Source organism: Rhincodon typus, chromosome 4, assembly GCF_021869965.1.
Source record: "Rhincodon typus isolate 14 chromosome 4, sRhiTyp1.1, whole genome shotgun sequence".
NCBI lineage: Eukaryota > Metazoa > Chordata > Chondrichthyes > Orectolobiformes > Rhincodontidae > Rhincodon > Rhincodon typus.
The window spans coordinates 35,772,500-35,789,511 of NC_063335.1; the positions used below are offsets into that span (position 1 = coordinate 35,772,500).

Consider the following 17,012-nt stretch of genomic DNA (forward strand, 5'->3'; position numbering starts at 1 on the left):
GTCCCCATTCTCTGCATAAAGTTATAATATTTAATTAGTGGGCTTTTATTCAGTTTGAGATGTATCTTTGCTGACGTTAGCATATGGTGAGTATTAGTCTTTGCAAAGACCAAGTTCATTTTAATGCTTCATTAGATTGAGTAGGTATCATATTTAAAATCAAAATAATATCATAGCCCATATGCATTTGTCACAGTACTTACTATGTAAATGAGAACTGAAGGCACATTAAAGTATCAGCTGTGGATTAATTGTTCAAATTTTTTCACAGTTATTCAGTATATCAGCAAAATACTCATCGGCAAATAGAAGCTCAGACTTGTAGAACTGCTGAGAAACTAGTAATTTAGTTGTTTTCACTTCAAGAGAAAAATACATTTTTAATTAAGTTCTTGGGAACTTCATATCAATCTGATGCGTAGTTGAAATGCTACAAAAAAGCTATCTGATAAATGATCAGTAAATTAATTCCAAATCTCTCCCTAGTGCTATATCTCCTGAAATCTTTGGCATTAACCTCCTTTATTGTAAGTTTTTGTGTTTAACTCAACATTTGCACTTTGATTACAGAAGATGTGCTAGATATGATTTCGCCTTAACCTAAAGTAACACAACAGTTTACACCTAGCTGCTTTCACATTGCCCTCTGTAGGATGCTGATGTGTGGAATCTGTATAGTCCATCACTTCAAGTGAACATGATGGATTTTATAAATTCAGCAGCCAGGAAGGTCATGATTAACTGGCCTGCTCATTTTGTGAATCTGGCAAATATCTGTTAATATCAATTGGATAATCTGTGTATTGAACCAAGTTTCCTTTCCAGTACACTGAAAATGGTTTTATGTACAGTTCATTGTATTGTGAAAATCAGCCAGGAAAGTAGAGAGAGGGAATTCATACACTGAACAGGGATTAGAACAATTAGGGAAGTATCTAAAAGGTAAATTATTAACAGCATCAGGTTTTTAAGAGACATTTATTTGAGCAGGCTTATGACAGTTGACTGTTACAGAGCCCTGGCAAAGGGAAAAGAGAGGGAATATATTTAAATTTAAAAAAGTGTTGCAGAAATTAAGCCTTGAGGGCAACTAAATTTATGCACCCACAAACGACCATCTTCAGTTTTGGTCTTTTCCTATTCTGTTTATTCTCAGACTAGCTGCATTTCAATTGGCTGCTCTTGTGAGTATTATCCAATGAAACAACTTTAATTCTTTATTTGTTCATAGACCCCCGAAGTCATTGTAGTCTTTGTCATGCAAGTACACCCATTGTGCTGTTAGGAAGGGAATTTCAGGATTTTGACACTGACACTGAAGGAATAGCAATATAATTCCAAGTCAGGATGGTAAGAGACTTTCATAGAATCATAGAAATGGAGGGGAACTTTGTGGGTCATGCTTGTCCCATGCATCTGCTGCCCTAATTTCAAAATTTAAATTACACAAGACTTTCTCCACTTTTAAGTAATTAATGAAGTCTGATGAAGTTGAATAGATCGAAATATGAGCACTCAGTGAGCGCTTGCCAGATATTTGCCTCTTTGATAACCTAAAATGTAAGCAATTTTTTTATTTGTTGAAATACTTGGAATTAAATAATTTTACTTCTGATTCCTTCTGTCTATCTCCATGTTCAACGCAGCTCCACCCATGTGCCTAAATCCACTAGCTCGTTAAACAATACTAATTGTACTGCTGTTAATGCTTTATATTTGTTACACTGGACATTATTATAGGCTATGTTAAGTGAGATTACTAGTTTGCAAGATTAGGGAGCAGGACGCCTGATGATTTTAGTAGAGACTGCCTAGTTGTCCTTTCACTTGGAATCCTTACAGATGGCAGGAAGAGACGTTCATCCCATCAGTGGGGTGAAATACCGGAAATTAAAGGACACTTTGGTATTTTGCATCAACCATCTCCCTCACTTATTCGTCTTCAATTATAGCGCATTAAAGGAAATGTGCTCCATAAACAAAATAACGTATATATTTTTGATCATAATTAAAGCAATGTTAAAGGATGGATTTATTTTAAGATTTTTTCTTTAATTATTGTTCTTGTCTTGTTTCACCTGCCCATCTTACTTTCCGCACCAGATTTGTTTTAAGTTTATAACTCCACAGCTCAATGTTTGTCAATGTAACAAAGATGGAGAAGCTAAACAGCTTAAAGTTCCAGCAAGCCCCAGAAAAAAACTGACAACTGAAAATATTGTACAGCTGGAAACAGCCCAAAGACCATTGCTTCAAAGTAAATGAGTAAAGTTGAATTAATCTTTGCTATCAGACTTTATGGATCTGAAAGGTTTTGGGGTCAGATTCTGTACCTGTTAGCTTTTCTGTAGGTTAAGGAACAGTAAGCCATTCAGCCCCATTTTGCTGTCATTTAGTGCTGTAATTGTTGATCTGTGTTTTAACTCATTTTATCTGCATTAGTTCTGCAACCTTTTATTACCCTTATTTTACAAAAAAGTCTATCAATCTCCATTTTGGAAATTTAATTGATACCTGCACCAGGGAGGGTTCTAAATTTCCACAATCTTTTGTATGAAGAAGTCCTTCCTGACATCATCTTTCAATGGCCTGGCTCAAGGTACTGCCTCCCTGTACAAGACTCTTACATCAAAGGAGTAGTTCCTCTCCAATAACTCCATTAATCATCTTGTATGTCTCAATTAGATCAGTCCTTTATCTTCATGGAAAATAGAAATCTGGACAATGCAACTTGTATAATTAATTATTTAGGTCCCAGTATTGTCCTGAATAATCTGTTCTGCATCCCTTCCAAGGCCACATGACCACCTCAGAAGTAGTGTCCAGAACTGCGCGCACTACTCGAGCTCTGCAGAATAGCAAAATTTCCATCCCTTTATCTTGAGAAGATTGGAATTTAAAGGCCATCACTCATCAAATAGAATGATCAGATGTCTATGGTGTAAAAGGAATCCATTTAACCTGTTGAATGTGTATTCAATTCATCTAATCTCTCTTCTTTGTCCTTTCCCTGTAACCCTGACATTTTTTTTCTCATCAGCTGCAAATCCAATTTCCTTTTGAGGCCACTGTTGAACCTGCGTCCACCATTCTGGGTATTGCATTCCAGATTCTAACCATTTGTTGCAGGAGCATTTTTCTCCTTGCCTTTTGTTCTTTTGATCACCTTGAATCTCTCCTTGGTTCTTGATCTTGCCAAGGGGAAGAATTTCTCTCTCTCTTCTGTGTGTTTGAAATCCCTCATGATTTTGAGCATCTGTCAAATCTTCTAACTTTTAAGGAGCACAACCTCTACTTCTTCAAGCTAGCCTTAGAGCTGAAGTGCCTCATCACTGGCATCATTTTCATAAATCTCTTCTGCACCCTCTCTAAAGCTTTCACATCCTTCCCAAGATGAAGAAATATCTTTAGCCAGAGTGAGAATGCAAACTCTACAATATGAAGTGACTACGGCAAATGGCATAGATGCCATTAAGGGGAAACTAGATACAAATTCCATTTCTGTGAGGCAACCATAGATGTAAGTGTTGCACCAATTTCACTTCACTAGCTGGACCTAAAAAGTACAAAAAAACACTTATCAATAGCGTCATTATGCCACAGAAATAGATCATTCTGCTTATTGAGTCCATGCTGGCTCTATAGAGCAATTCAGTCAGGTTAGTTCCTCCAGCACTATCTCGGATGCCTTGCAAGTTTCATTCACTCAAGTGACCATCCAATTTCCTTTTGAAATCATTATCTCAGCTTCCACCATGGATTTGATTGATGATCTTGTCATTTGAACTCACTCAAGCTGATAGGTCCTATTATGGTTGTCTGGTAGATTTAAAACAAAAATTCCAGGAATTTGTAAACATGGAAACACCATGTACACTGGTACCCACTCAATGGGAATTGTTGACAAGTTCATCATTCATTTTCTCTAGATGGCAATTATTCTGTCCTCGAAATCTAATGTTACTTTAATGATGAATGTATACTTGCATCCACTGGTATTTTGTCTGCATTTTTTTTTCTGTTCCCCATTTACCTTCTCTTCCTTTCCCTGAACCCTCACCCCATCTTGTATTGTCTCCTTAATCTATGATATTGCCAACGCTGTTCTAGCAGGTTTTAGGTACCTGATCCCTCTTCACAATATTTGGAATCTCAATCAATCAGTTGTCTTTGTTGCAGAAATTTTTTTTTTCCTTGTATTACTGCAAACTTTCACCCCAGGAGGGTACCTTTAAACAGACCAGCTCAGATCCTAAAAAGTGTTGCCAGACTGCATTTCAAAAAAAAAATCAAACAGCAATTAGGATTTAGGAAGAATGCTAACTTCATTGCCTTACTGGTATTTAGTGTCCTTTCCCTTTAAATAGATGACCACCTCATGTTTATTTTAACTAAATCAGCATTACAAATATTGAACAATTTGCACTGACCATGAAGTTTGAATTTTGAATCATCAGATGAAAAACTAAATGAAATTCGCATTTGTGTGCTTGTCCCTCTTTTTTTTAAATTAAACATTTGCTTTTGAATAGAGTCATGAGTTTTCTTTCATTCAAGGCAACTTGTCAGCAGTGTTAACCTTTTGCAATTGTCTACACAGTGGGGCAATACTACAGGCATTACAGCCTAATATTTATATCTCTAAATTAATTGACATGGATAATGAACTAGTTGCTGAGTGTTTTAATTTATATTATTTAAATTACAACATGGTTGTAACTTTACAAAGCTGATCTAGGTTTACAAAAGCCTTGTGAAGATTGAGAAAAATGGAAATAATTTGAAGTACACAGTTGTGAGTAGTCAAAAGTGAAAAGGCATGTTAATAGTCTGTGAATTATTAAATATAGCTTAGTGCAGTGATAATGTTACAGTATTTTGCAAAATAGTGCCTTTTCAGTACTGGTATTATTGTTTGTTTTACTACATATGAAGTCCCACCTTTAAGATCTTGCACATATACAAGGTTCTAACGTTTTAATTTGTCTAAAAATTATTTAAATTGTTGAAATCTTAATAGAATCTAATCCTCAATTTAGGATCACATTTCCATACCAAGTTGCACATAAATGGATGAATAGTTTCCAGCTCTCTCAATACTTTAAAGTCCACTCTTTTTTAGTTAAGATAATATTATTAACAGAATTGTACAACTGCATTGCCCAATGAACTGAGTGCTAACAGTAATTAAAAGCAATGGTTTCTTAATATGAAAATAATGCTTGTGCATGCATTTAGTTTTTTTTAAATGTAGCTTAATTGCAAGGAAAGGAGCAGGAGTTGTACTGTCAACAGTCTTCCTTCAGGACATTTTATTTCTTTTAGATTTATTTTGATGCACTTTCAAGTGAGGTTATGATCTAAAACGTTGTATTTATAATACTCAAGGCCCCTTTGGAGGGAAAATCTGAGGTTATGCACTTTGGTGGGAAGAATAGAGATGCAGACTACTTCCTAAATAGGGAAAAGCTTTGGAAATCTGAAGCACAAAGGGACTTGGGAGTCCTTGTTCAGGATTCTTTTAAGGTTAAAATGCAGGTTCTTCTGGCAGTTAGGAAAGCAAATGAGAATGTTAGCCTTCATTTCGAAAGGGTTAGAATACAAGAGATACATAGAGATGTACTGCTGAGGCTGTATAAGGCTCTGGTCAGACCATATTTGGGATATTGTGAGCAGTTCTGGGACCTGTATCCAAGGAAGACTGTGCTGGAGTTGGAGTACAGGTTTACAAGAATGAACCCTGGCTTGTCTGTACTCAATAGAGTTTAGAAGGATGGAGTGGGGTACTCATTGAAACTTACAGAATACTGATAGGCCTGGATAGAGTGGACACGGAGATGTTTCATCTAGTAGGAGAGACTAGAACCGAAGGCCCGGCCTCAGAGTGAAGGGATGACGCTTCCGATATGAGGAGGAATTTCTTCAGCCAGAGGGTGGTGAAACTATGGAAGTCATTGCTGCAGAAGGCTGTGGAGGCCATGTCATTGAGCGCATTTAACGACAGAGATTGATAAGTTCTTGATTGGTAAAAGGATCGAGGATAGAAGGCAAGAGAATGGGGTTGAGAAACATATCAGCCATGATCGAATGGTGAAGCAGACTCTGAGCCGAACGGCCTAATTCTGCTCCTGTACCTTAAATGTAGAAGAGATCTACTGCAAAGATAAAGAGTCTATAGTGGTCAAAAATAACCACCTAACTATTCTAATCCCATTTTCCAGCACTTGGCAAATAGCCTTGTAAAGAGAGCGACACACAGTTAATGTTTCAAACGTTCTTCTGAACTGAAAGGTATTGGAAAATTGTTTCTTTTTAGTGAACTTTTGACCGAGGCGAGGGAGGAACAAGGGGGCAGATAGAGAGGTACAGTGCAAAAGAGGAAAAGAAATGTAAAGTGGGTGTGAATTAAGATGTGAGCATCACCTTTCCTCTTTCACCACCGTATAAAAACCCCTTTGTCTTTTACACTGGGCCTCTCCACCATTTGCCCCTTTGCTCCTCCTTCACCTATGTTAAAAGTATATATTTTTTAAAAATTTCCAACACCTTTCAGTTCTGGAGGAGGAAATCTGGACGCAAAACTTCATATCTGCTTTCTCTCTACGAATGCTGCCAGTTTTTCCAGCATCCACAGAATTTTGCTTTTATTTTAAGGAAAAACTTAATCATTTGACAAATTTTTGTTCACCTGTCACTGTGTCCTTTTGAGCCTAGTGTCTAATTTTATTTCCTGAGACTTATGAAGCACATCAAACGTTTTGTTGTTTTAAAAGTATACTGTGAATACAATGTTTACTGTTTTTTCTCCATGCATTGCATGGTTAAAATAGACTGGATGGCCTTCTCTATGTTCACCTTGTGACTTTGAGCTATTTAAGGAAACTGCATTCATAACAGTCCTGTGTGATACTCCGTGCATCCATATTAGAAGAGGTAAATGCATTTCAGTGAAAAGAATATAGCGCTACAATGGCAATATGCTTTAATTAAACATTAAAACATCTCAATAATATACATTATTTTAGATAACCCAGCTTTAAGATCCCATCTATAAATTTCATGTTAAGTTGCTGTACAATAATAGGCAGTTATTAACAATTTAAATTATATTTAATAACAATTCAACACATTGAACTGTATTATATTTTGCACCTTCTCCGTTAAATAACCCATGGTTTAACTGGTACTTTTTATAATTTGTATAGTTTGAAGGAAGTTAGATTTCAGTCCAACTACAAACAATGCCGATCCTACTATTCAACACATGATAGTTGTCGGGTATTTCTTTTCTTCTGTTACTAGAAGGCTTAATGTGAAACGGTTAATTTATGTTGCCTACAGGCTTCTGTGCTTGCAATTTTGCATATTGTTGTCAAGAGGCAATTTTAGAAATATATTCTACCTGTGATAGTTGAAACTAACTCTAGTTCAAACAGTAGTAACCTAGAGAATTCATACATCTGAATGAGTGTTTAAGTCCAGGTCTGCATTTAGAACTTGTTTAATGTGAAATGGCTTTCCAATAACCTTACTATAAAACTAAATAATTAGTTGATCTGTTGAAGGCGATGATGGCCCCACTTGTATACAAAAAAACCTACATTTTCAATTTCACTGCAAAATCAGATCAGTTGGAATTGTTCATTTTTGAGTGCAAAAACTGTTGGGGGCAAAGAGATTACACACTGCCAAATCCACTACTTGGCTTCATCGCTCACTCCTTGGGAAAAATAAAGTAGCCAAACTTTGTACGTTAAATAGTACAAAAAATGTTTGGTATAAACGTTAAGTAAATGGACAGGATTTTTCTAAAACTAGCTTCAAACAAATCATTATGAGCATTGACACACATGATTTCAAACTAGGAAAGAGATGTTGCAGAGACTATCGCTACAAATAAAGATAGAGGCAAAGTACCACCTTTCCACCTTCTGTTACCTAACTGTACGCTCATTTTTCTGATGAAGGGTCTAGGCCCGAAACGTCAGCCTTTCTGCTCCTATGATGCTGCTTAGCCTGCTACGTTCATCCAGCTCTGCACCTTGTTGTCTCGGATTCTCCAGCATCTGCAGTTCCTACCATCTCTGCTCCCATTTCTTTCCCTCCTACATAAATGCATGCATTTTCTTTCCATCATAAATGTAGCAAATTGGACACACCAATCAGCGCAAGGTATCCTTTATAACTAAAGGGAAACATTCTGAATCATCGTTAGTTGTTCCAAAACCTGTAAGTTCAAATGGATCACTTTACAAATAAGGGTTTTTTTTTAAAAGGAAAGAAAAGCTGTTCCTGACCAGCTGTGATTGGTAAATGTCAATGGAAAGGAAAATTGAACGTGGAGGTCTACAATGGACAGGAACCCCATTTTAGTGGGAACAGCTAAAAGTGACGATTCACCAGCCACCCCATCCCTGCCAAACTCTAGGCCCAGTTTAATTTTTATTTCATTAACCAGTCATTCTGCCAGGATGATCTTAACAACACAATAATTTGGAATATTTTCAGACTAACGAAAAGAAAGTCTTGTGTTCACTAACATTACTTTCACAGCCTCAATCTCACAATGATTTCAATCAGGAGTGCACATATGAATTAACAGTAGAGCTATGACACAGGCAATGGAACAGCTGATTTGTGCATATAAAGCACCCACAATCACCAATGCAATAATGACAAATTTTTTTGTGATGTTGGCTGAAAGTTAACTTTTTTACAAATAAAAAGTCAACATTTAACAGTTCTAAATGAGTTTCACGTGAAATAAGCGCTTTGACACAAATCAAGATTCATCTAACAAGACAATATTAAAACTTTACAGTTTGGGCAAAATCAGCAAAATTGTAACATTTAGTTCAACTGTTTGCCTTTTGAGTTTAAAACAATAAAGAAGCTTCATGTTTTTTTCAAAAAAAAGTATGAATTAAACTTTGTCTCAATTTTACATTTATAATAACTAATAATCGCTTGTCCAGACTTTGAATTATGTGTAAAATTCAGATTGTTTTTTTAATTATACAATGAACAAAACAGAATTAAGAGTATAGCTGTAAACTGCTTTTTAAAAAAAAATTAAATTTGTGGAGAAGATATTAATATTTTCTCTACTGCCAATGATTGTAAAAATTTAGACCTCTCATAGCATCATCGAAAACAAAGTTTCTCGTTATAACATCCGTGAGATGTCTTTTAAGTTTGCTTCAGATTATTACAACTTTCTCTATTCCATTAAATAAACTATTTGTCGGATTTTATTAAAGATTAAATATTTCCCTCTTTACACAGATGCTCCCACTTCCCCCTCAGGCTGATTTGCAACAGTTATGTAAGACCTTTCCAAGGAGAGTTACTTCACTCTGCAAGTGTTTCCATTTCAGGCTAGCAAGCCAAGTCGCGCAATCTTTGCTGAAAGGAACGAATGAATGACAAAAACGATAGGTTTCGGGCATGAGTGAAGATCCAACTGCTAGACAAGAAGAACAAAATAACAAACTTGAGTTTTTAAAAGGCGAACTTACATAACAGTAAAAGTATTTTATTAAAGTCAAAGGGCAAGTCACTTGTATTTTGAAAATGAAACTTTTTAAACTGTTTATATCAATAGTTTATCTTTTCCACAATACTGAATGCAAACTGGGTGACTGCTGAACATCTGTGTTCAGTTCTGAACTCTGACGAAGAGTCATCTAGATTCAACGTTAGTTTGCTCTCAGTCCATGGATGCTGTCTGACCTGCTGTGATTTCCAGCACCTTTTTGTTTTCAGCACTTAACTCTTTCTTTCTCCACAGATGGTGCAAGACTTGTTAAGAGTCCAATAAAAACAAACTAACAGAAACAATGTCTTTACTAGTCCAGTGGAAGCATGATTCTTTAACATCTCAACAAAATGTGACAATAATGTAAAACTATGCCCCTGACCAAAGCAGTATTGGTGAGTAAGACTCAACAAAATTTGATGTTTGAAAAATATCTTATGCTGATGCCAAATAACCATGCAATAGAATATAAATGGCTAACTTCATATTCGTACTGTTGCTATCAGTGAAAGCATACATAATATGAGCTGGTGCTTACATCAACAACTTAAAATACCTCATGGTCCCTCGTGGGAGCTTTCTCAAATGAAATCTGATACTGAGTTTCATATAGGGATATCAAAGATAGGCAACCGAAAGCTTGGTCAAAGACTTAGGTTTTAAGGAGTGGCGAGGGGCCGGAGAAGAGAGAGAGGGAGAGAGACAAAGAGATATAGAGAAAAGTTCTAAAGTTTAGAGTCCAGGCAGGTGAGGATATAATTGCCAATGGTGGAATAAAAGAAACCAGTTCCATGTACAAGGCCAGATTTGGAAGCACGTCTAATTCTCAAATTTGAAGGGCTGGGAGAGTTAGTGATGGAGAGTATCGAGGCTATGGAGGGATTTGAAAACAAAAAGAATTTTAAAATTGAGACATTGCTGGACAGGGAGCTAATATAGGTCCACAGGCACAAGGGTGAACAGACTTGGTGTAAGTTAGGCAGCAAGGCTTTGAATGAATTGAAGTTTACAGAGAATGGAAGGTGAGAATCTGGCCAAGAGGAACCAACAAATTGAGGTGTTTTGTGTATTATAACTTTGTATTCTGCAGTATGTTTTGAATTTATTTTCTAGTTCTACTTCACTTCCTCCAGCATGCCCAGTTACAGATTAGCCATTACCAGATATAGCCAAAACTTGAGTGAAGATGGTGGTGGTAATTAGTCTCTTAACCAAGATGTTTATTCAACTTTAAAAATCAATATGGAGCTCCTAACTGTATGTATTGTAAGCTTTCAGTCTGAAGATTGTAATATATCATCCTCTACCATATTAACTCGATGGCCTTTTGTGTAGGTTTCCTGTGGTAAGAAGTGTCTTAGTTTCGGTTAAACTTCTCTCATTTATTGTGGCCTATAATTCATGTAGAAGTAGAGGTGCATATTATTGAATCTGAGAAAAACAAGGAACATCCTGAGAATTCTATTAAAATTTAAGGGTGGTTATGTCATGTAATGAAGCACCTTAGAGTATTGTCTAGCGTTTTTGATATTCACCACATATATCTAATCCAGGTGGGAATAGTGTGGCTGCAGTGAGAGAAAGCCTGGATCTTTTCAGTTAGTCATTCTGCAGTGCTTCAACTTCATTATTAATTATCAATTGACAGACAAATAAGGATACTTACAATTTCCCCATCTCTTCCGCCAAAGTCTAGAAAGAGCATTCTCACCCCATCATCAGAGGAGTTTCTCAATTTCTCGAAGGGATATTGCCAAATCAGCTTTGGCATACTTCCTTCTTGTCCATCTTTCAAGATAGAAAATCCGTTTGTATAATGAACGGTCAGAAGACACTGCTGGGTCCTGTATGTACACGCTACAAATAACAAGAATAACATAATCAATAGAACATTACATCTAGGAAAAGATCCTATGATAGTACACAATCTCATTGACTTGTATAGATGGTTCTTTGGAACATGAGTAATCATGGAATTGTGCCATCAGACAGAACAAGTCACCATCACCAACAACTTAGAGAAATGCCCCAAGGTGCTTAATACAATCTACAAGATGCACTTGTTGGAAATTAGGGTTCCCTTTAAAACTGAATTATTTTTAGTGTTCCATATTTAGTATTTCCTGTGTAGCATGCAACCTCATTTAGCTATGTTACAGTGATAACCAGTCTTCTAGAAATATATAATAAATCCCTAAATTGAAAACAAAAGATCACAAGAATCAAAACCAAAAGAACTGCGGATGCTGTAAATCAGAACCAAAAACAAAGTTGCTGGAAAAGCTCAGCAGGTCTGGCAGCACCTGTGGAGGAGAAAACAGAGTTAACGTTTCGGGTCCGGTGACCCTTCACAAGATCACAAGAATCACCGAAGTGATGATGTTCTATTGAATGGACATCAAAGATTTGTTGGGCTTTATCATCAATGCAGTATTTGGGAGAACAGGATGTTATGGTCCGAGAAGAAATGGCAAATAACCTTCAAATGAAAACAGGCAAAGAGTCATCTCGACATCATGAGTAACTGCCTGTAGTCATTGGCCAGAATGGTTCAGCCAGGTCATTGACACAACATAGATTGCTAAGCCCCCAGAATATCGTACATCTACAAGGGGAGTTTGGAAGAGAGAAGGAAAGTCCAGGGACAAGACCAGTAGTTCATGGGAAAAACAAAGACTACAAATTCCGACCACTCCAAACCAAAGTGTCCACCAACTCTGCTTCTCTGTTCTACAGAAATTTTTCCCAATTCCAAAGCCGTTAACACATATCTATACTGCTGCTTCTTAAACTCCATAAATAATCTGAAAATTGACTATATTAGATAACTGTGATCATGACCCTCCCCCAATCTAATACTGTAGTAACTCACCATGACTCCTCTTTCAGCACTTTACTAATTCACAATCTATACCACCTAGGAGGACAATAGCAGCAAATGCTTGGAAACACCTGTTAGTTGACCTCCAGGTCAAAATCCTGGAATTCCCTCCTTAACAGCATTGTGGATTTACCCACAGCCTATGGACTTCAGCACTCAAGAAGGAGCTCACAATTGCCAACTCCAGGGCACTTAATGAAGGGCAATAAATGCTGGCCTTGCCAATAATGCCAGCATTGCATCCCATTATTTAATAAAGAAAGTTTATTTTTTCCTAAATAGTTACCAAGCCAAGCAGAGGTGATTCACTGCATGGCCAGGAATGGATTTGGACAAGAGAGAGAGATTGAAAACCTGGATTAGTGTATGGAGGAAATTCTGGGGTCTATGCAACTGAGGGTGATGTGGGAAGTAAGGGATTAATAGTGTTCAGTGTGTTAAATTGGTTTTCTTCATTCTAGAGAGAAGCAAAGCATAGTTAAAGAAAGAAATAGAAAATGTGATCAAATAGGCAAGGACACTGTCTCCTGAAGGTGTAGTAACTGAAACTTGCAAGAGACTTCTTTGTTGAAGACTCTTCCCTGCATATACTTGAATAAACTTGAACATTCTTTACATCTCTGCCTCCAGAGTGTTCTTGAAATCCCCACAATGAAGGGGTAGCCACCTGTAGTGGGAATAAGGAAGTAAGGAAGTAGGAGACCAGAGAAGGAGGAGGAGAATCTGGAAATTGTTGCACAAGGATTGGTGAGCTTGTAGGGTTGAACATATGAACAAGGAGTGGAAGTAGGCCGGTCAACACCTTGGCCTGCTCAACATTTAATAAAAGCGTCTGATCTCTGTCTTTCAAATTCCACATTTTCATCTACCCCATTAACCTTTGATTCTGTTGTCTAACAAGAAACCGTTGACCTCTGCCTTAAGAATAATGACCTACCCTCACCACCCTTCTGTGGAATGGTTCCAAAGTCACACAACTGAGAGAAATAAATTTTCTCTAACTCTGTCTTACAAGATCAATCCTTAATTTGAAACAGTGCCCCCACATTTTGGACTCACCCAGAAAAGGAAATATCATTTCCACTTCCATCTTGTCAAGATTGCTCAGGATAATACGTACCTCAATGAAGTCACACTTCACTATTCGAAATACCAATGAAAACAAGATCACAGTGTCCTGCCTTTCCTCCTTAGACAACCCACTTATTCGAAGTGTATATCTAGTAAATCTCCTCTGAACTGCCTCCAATGCGTTTACATTCTGCTTAAATAAGGAGACCAGAACTGCACACAGTATTCGAGATGTGGCCTGATCAGTGCCTTGTACAAATGATGGCAGAGAGACAGAAAGAAAGACTTTGTGTGTCTGAGGTTGTTGACTTGCTCGCCGAGCTGCTTGTTTTTGCTCAGACGTTTCATCACCATGCTAGGTGACATCATCAGTGGAGCCTCCGATGAAACGATGTTATCCTACTCCGCTTGGAATTTATACTGTCCAGTACGTTATGGTGAGTACTGTCATTTCAGGTTTTGATCTGTATGGGTTTGTATATGGGGTCCAATTCGATATGTTTGCTGATTGAAGTATGGGTGGAGAACCAAGACAAACATAGACATGCACGGGAATTCCGAGAGGCATGGTTCTCCACCCATACTTCAATCAGCAAACATATCAAATTGGACTCCATATACAAACCCATACAGATCAAAACCTGAAATGACAGTACTCACCACAACGGACCGGACAGTATAAATTCCAAGCGGAGTAGAATAACATCGTTTCATCGGAGGCTCCACTGATGATGTCACCTAGCATGGTGATGAAACGTCTGAGCAAAAACAAGCAGCTCGGCGAGCAAGTCAACAACCCGAGCTACAGATCTTTGCCAAAACTTTAAACTTTGTGTGTCTCCCTAAGTAGCTGTTGAGGACGTCACACCCTTGGCTGTGATGCTGTTCCAATCAAATGGTCTTTTGAGCAAACCGCATCCCAACAGCGATATAATAAACATAGGAGGGGTGGGGGGACATAAAATTGGGAGAGTTCTTTGACCTCAATTTTAAAAATGCAGGTCTTAATAACGGTTTGCTAACTCTGACACTCATCCACAACAGAAATGCAAGGGAACATTCAATTATACATTCCTCACTTTGTACAATAGTTAACACCAGAGAACTAACTGACAGTTTTATTTTCCAGGAGCAATTGTCATACTTGTTAATCTACTAACAGTGAATGACAATTAAATATCACTGCATACTTCTGGAGCAATCTGTGTATGCTTTCTTTTCATACAACAAACCCCAACATGCTAAATTACAGATCAATTAAAGCACAGGGCAAAGATTCACAAAAACACTAAATGTGTCACTTAATCAAACTTGTCACTGCTACTCTATTTAGCTCATCCAGCATAGTTCATACTGAAATATCAAGTTGCTAATTCACTCCATCTTACTGAAAAGTAGTGAGGTGAACCAAATACTAGCCATTCAACCTTATCATCTTTACAAATAAAATTTAATGTTTATGAATATTAACTGTACCTGCATCTTATTTCCCACCTCATGTGAAGTAGTTCTAATTTTACTGCTTTATTCTTTTCACTAAAACTCTCTTCAGCTGACATTATCAGCCCCTGCACTGGCCTAAGCTCTACATTCAAGCCATCACTAGTATCATTGTACATTCTTGACGGTTAGTTATAGAAGGTTTTGTTTAATATTGCATTATACTCCAGCTGCTGGCCCCCAACTTCATAGCTGTGCAGTGCAACAATGCAGCTCGGAGACTGAATCATACAACTGAAGATATCCCAAACTTTTTGTGTACCTACACAGTCCTATGCCTTGTGCGGTTAATGTTTAATCTTAGGACCAATCAGTCAGGATTGTGCTCCCTCTCAACATTAAGTTTCAGAAGGTCCTGGAAAGTTCAACATACGTAGAACAGCTTGGAAACAGGTCATTCAGCCCAATTGGTCTATACTGGATTTTGTGCACCACACAAGACTTATTTCACCCCTTTCATCTCACCTGATCAACAAGTCATAGAGTCATAGAGCTCTTTTTTTTTAATCTCCCTTGTGTTTATCTAGTGTCCTCTTCGCTGTATCTACTCCTTTTAGTACTGATTTCTCTGTAAAGAAGTTTCTGCTGCATTCCTGTTTGGATGTATTAATGTATTTATGGCTCCTAATTCTGCTATAGAGGTCTTGTGGCATAGCGAGTAGTGTCCCTGTCTCTGAGCCAGAATTCCATATTCAAGTCCCACATCAGGTACTTTATGGTTATGGAAGGTACTTAGTGTGGCCTAACAAGATGATTATCACTTGCAAACCTTTCCAATATGCCTGATGGTAAGAACCAGAGTGTGTCCTGGTTAGTCTTACCACAGATAGCAATGGCAAACCACTACAGTACTTGCTAACCATGACCATTGACCAATATAAATCAATAGGAGTGTGTTGCCAGGTGAAGAGAAATAGAGTGTTCAAATATTCTTCATTGGTGAAAACATCCTTTTTATATCTACACTATTAAACCTTTCCTTAATTTTAATTTTAAAGACTTCAGGTCCATCAGCTTTCTGTTTATTTATAGAGAAAAGAGCCACAACTTGTTCAGATTTTCCCTCATAACTATAACCCCTCAGTTCTGGTATTCTCCTATTTTGTACCTTTCTCAGAGCCTCAATAATGTCCTTTTTGTAAAATATAGCCTTCCATTGAACTGCAAGCAACCCACTGCATAGAATAATGTCTAACAGGGGTGAGACAAGCTGCTGGAAAAGCTTTCACGAATCCTACTGCTTTGATGTGACGGAGTGTAGTATTTGTTGGCCTGAAGCCCAAACATATTTGCATTGACAAGGATATGAATTTGCCTTGCAGTGGCGCATGTTTTTCAGTGTTGACTGCAGACTAATTTAATTGATCTTCAGTTGTTACTGCGGCACCTGAATGGGATCCTTTTATTGGTTAACAATAAATTTGTCCATTTTCTCAGGTTGATTAAATGAGTTAATTTAGCTTTTTTAGCTGTTTCAGAAAAGCTCTTGGGAGAATCATTGGGATAATCCTTCTCCCTCTTTATTAATAGAGTTTCATTTTTTTAAATGGGTGGATTTTGTAATCATTAATGCAAGAGATATTTGTGCTTAAGAAAGAGTTCTGTTTTAATCTTTTTGCACCTGGTATCTCCCTTTCCCAGATTTTGCAGTTCAAGTATCTCCCTGATCTTTTCCAGCCGTTAAGCTTAACCCCTAGTCTCGGATCATGCTCTACTGAACCATTTTATATATTCACAACACCAACATTGTCTAGCCTTGTGGCCGCTCTCTGAGTCAGATTGTTAGACTAGAGTCATACTTAATAATTTATCACAGAATCAGAGAAATGTTATTGCACAGGTGGAGCTCATTCAGCCTGGGTAGTCTGCACCTGCTCTCTGAAAGAACTTTATGCTCTGTGTCATCATGGGCAGTTTGTCTTTCTATAAACTTATGGTGTTCCTTATTAATTACAAAAGGGGTTATCACATTCCCCTCATCACGGCCAGACCACTGAGTTGTGGCAAACATAAACTTGCAGC

General features: G+C 37.4%; 1 protein-coding gene across 2 annotated transcripts in view; it reads right to left on the reverse strand.

Annotated features, from left to right (window-relative positions):
- Positions 1-5,896: 5,896 nt before the first annotated feature.
- The window catches only part of sntb1 (syntrophin, basic 1), a 113,331-nt gene continuing 102,215 nt past the window's right edge, over positions 5,897-17,012 (reverse strand). For both annotated transcript variants that reach the window (XM_048596082.1, XM_048596081.1), the window contains 2 exons: positions 11,205-11,395; positions 5,897-9,466 (listed from right to left, as the gene is read on the reverse strand). In XM_048596082.1, the coding sequence (XP_048452039.1) occupies positions 9,374-9,466; positions 11,205-11,395 (284 nt within the window). In that variant the 3' untranslated portion in view covers positions 5,897-9,373. The remainder of the gene's footprint in view (positions 9,467-11,204; positions 11,396-17,012) is intronic.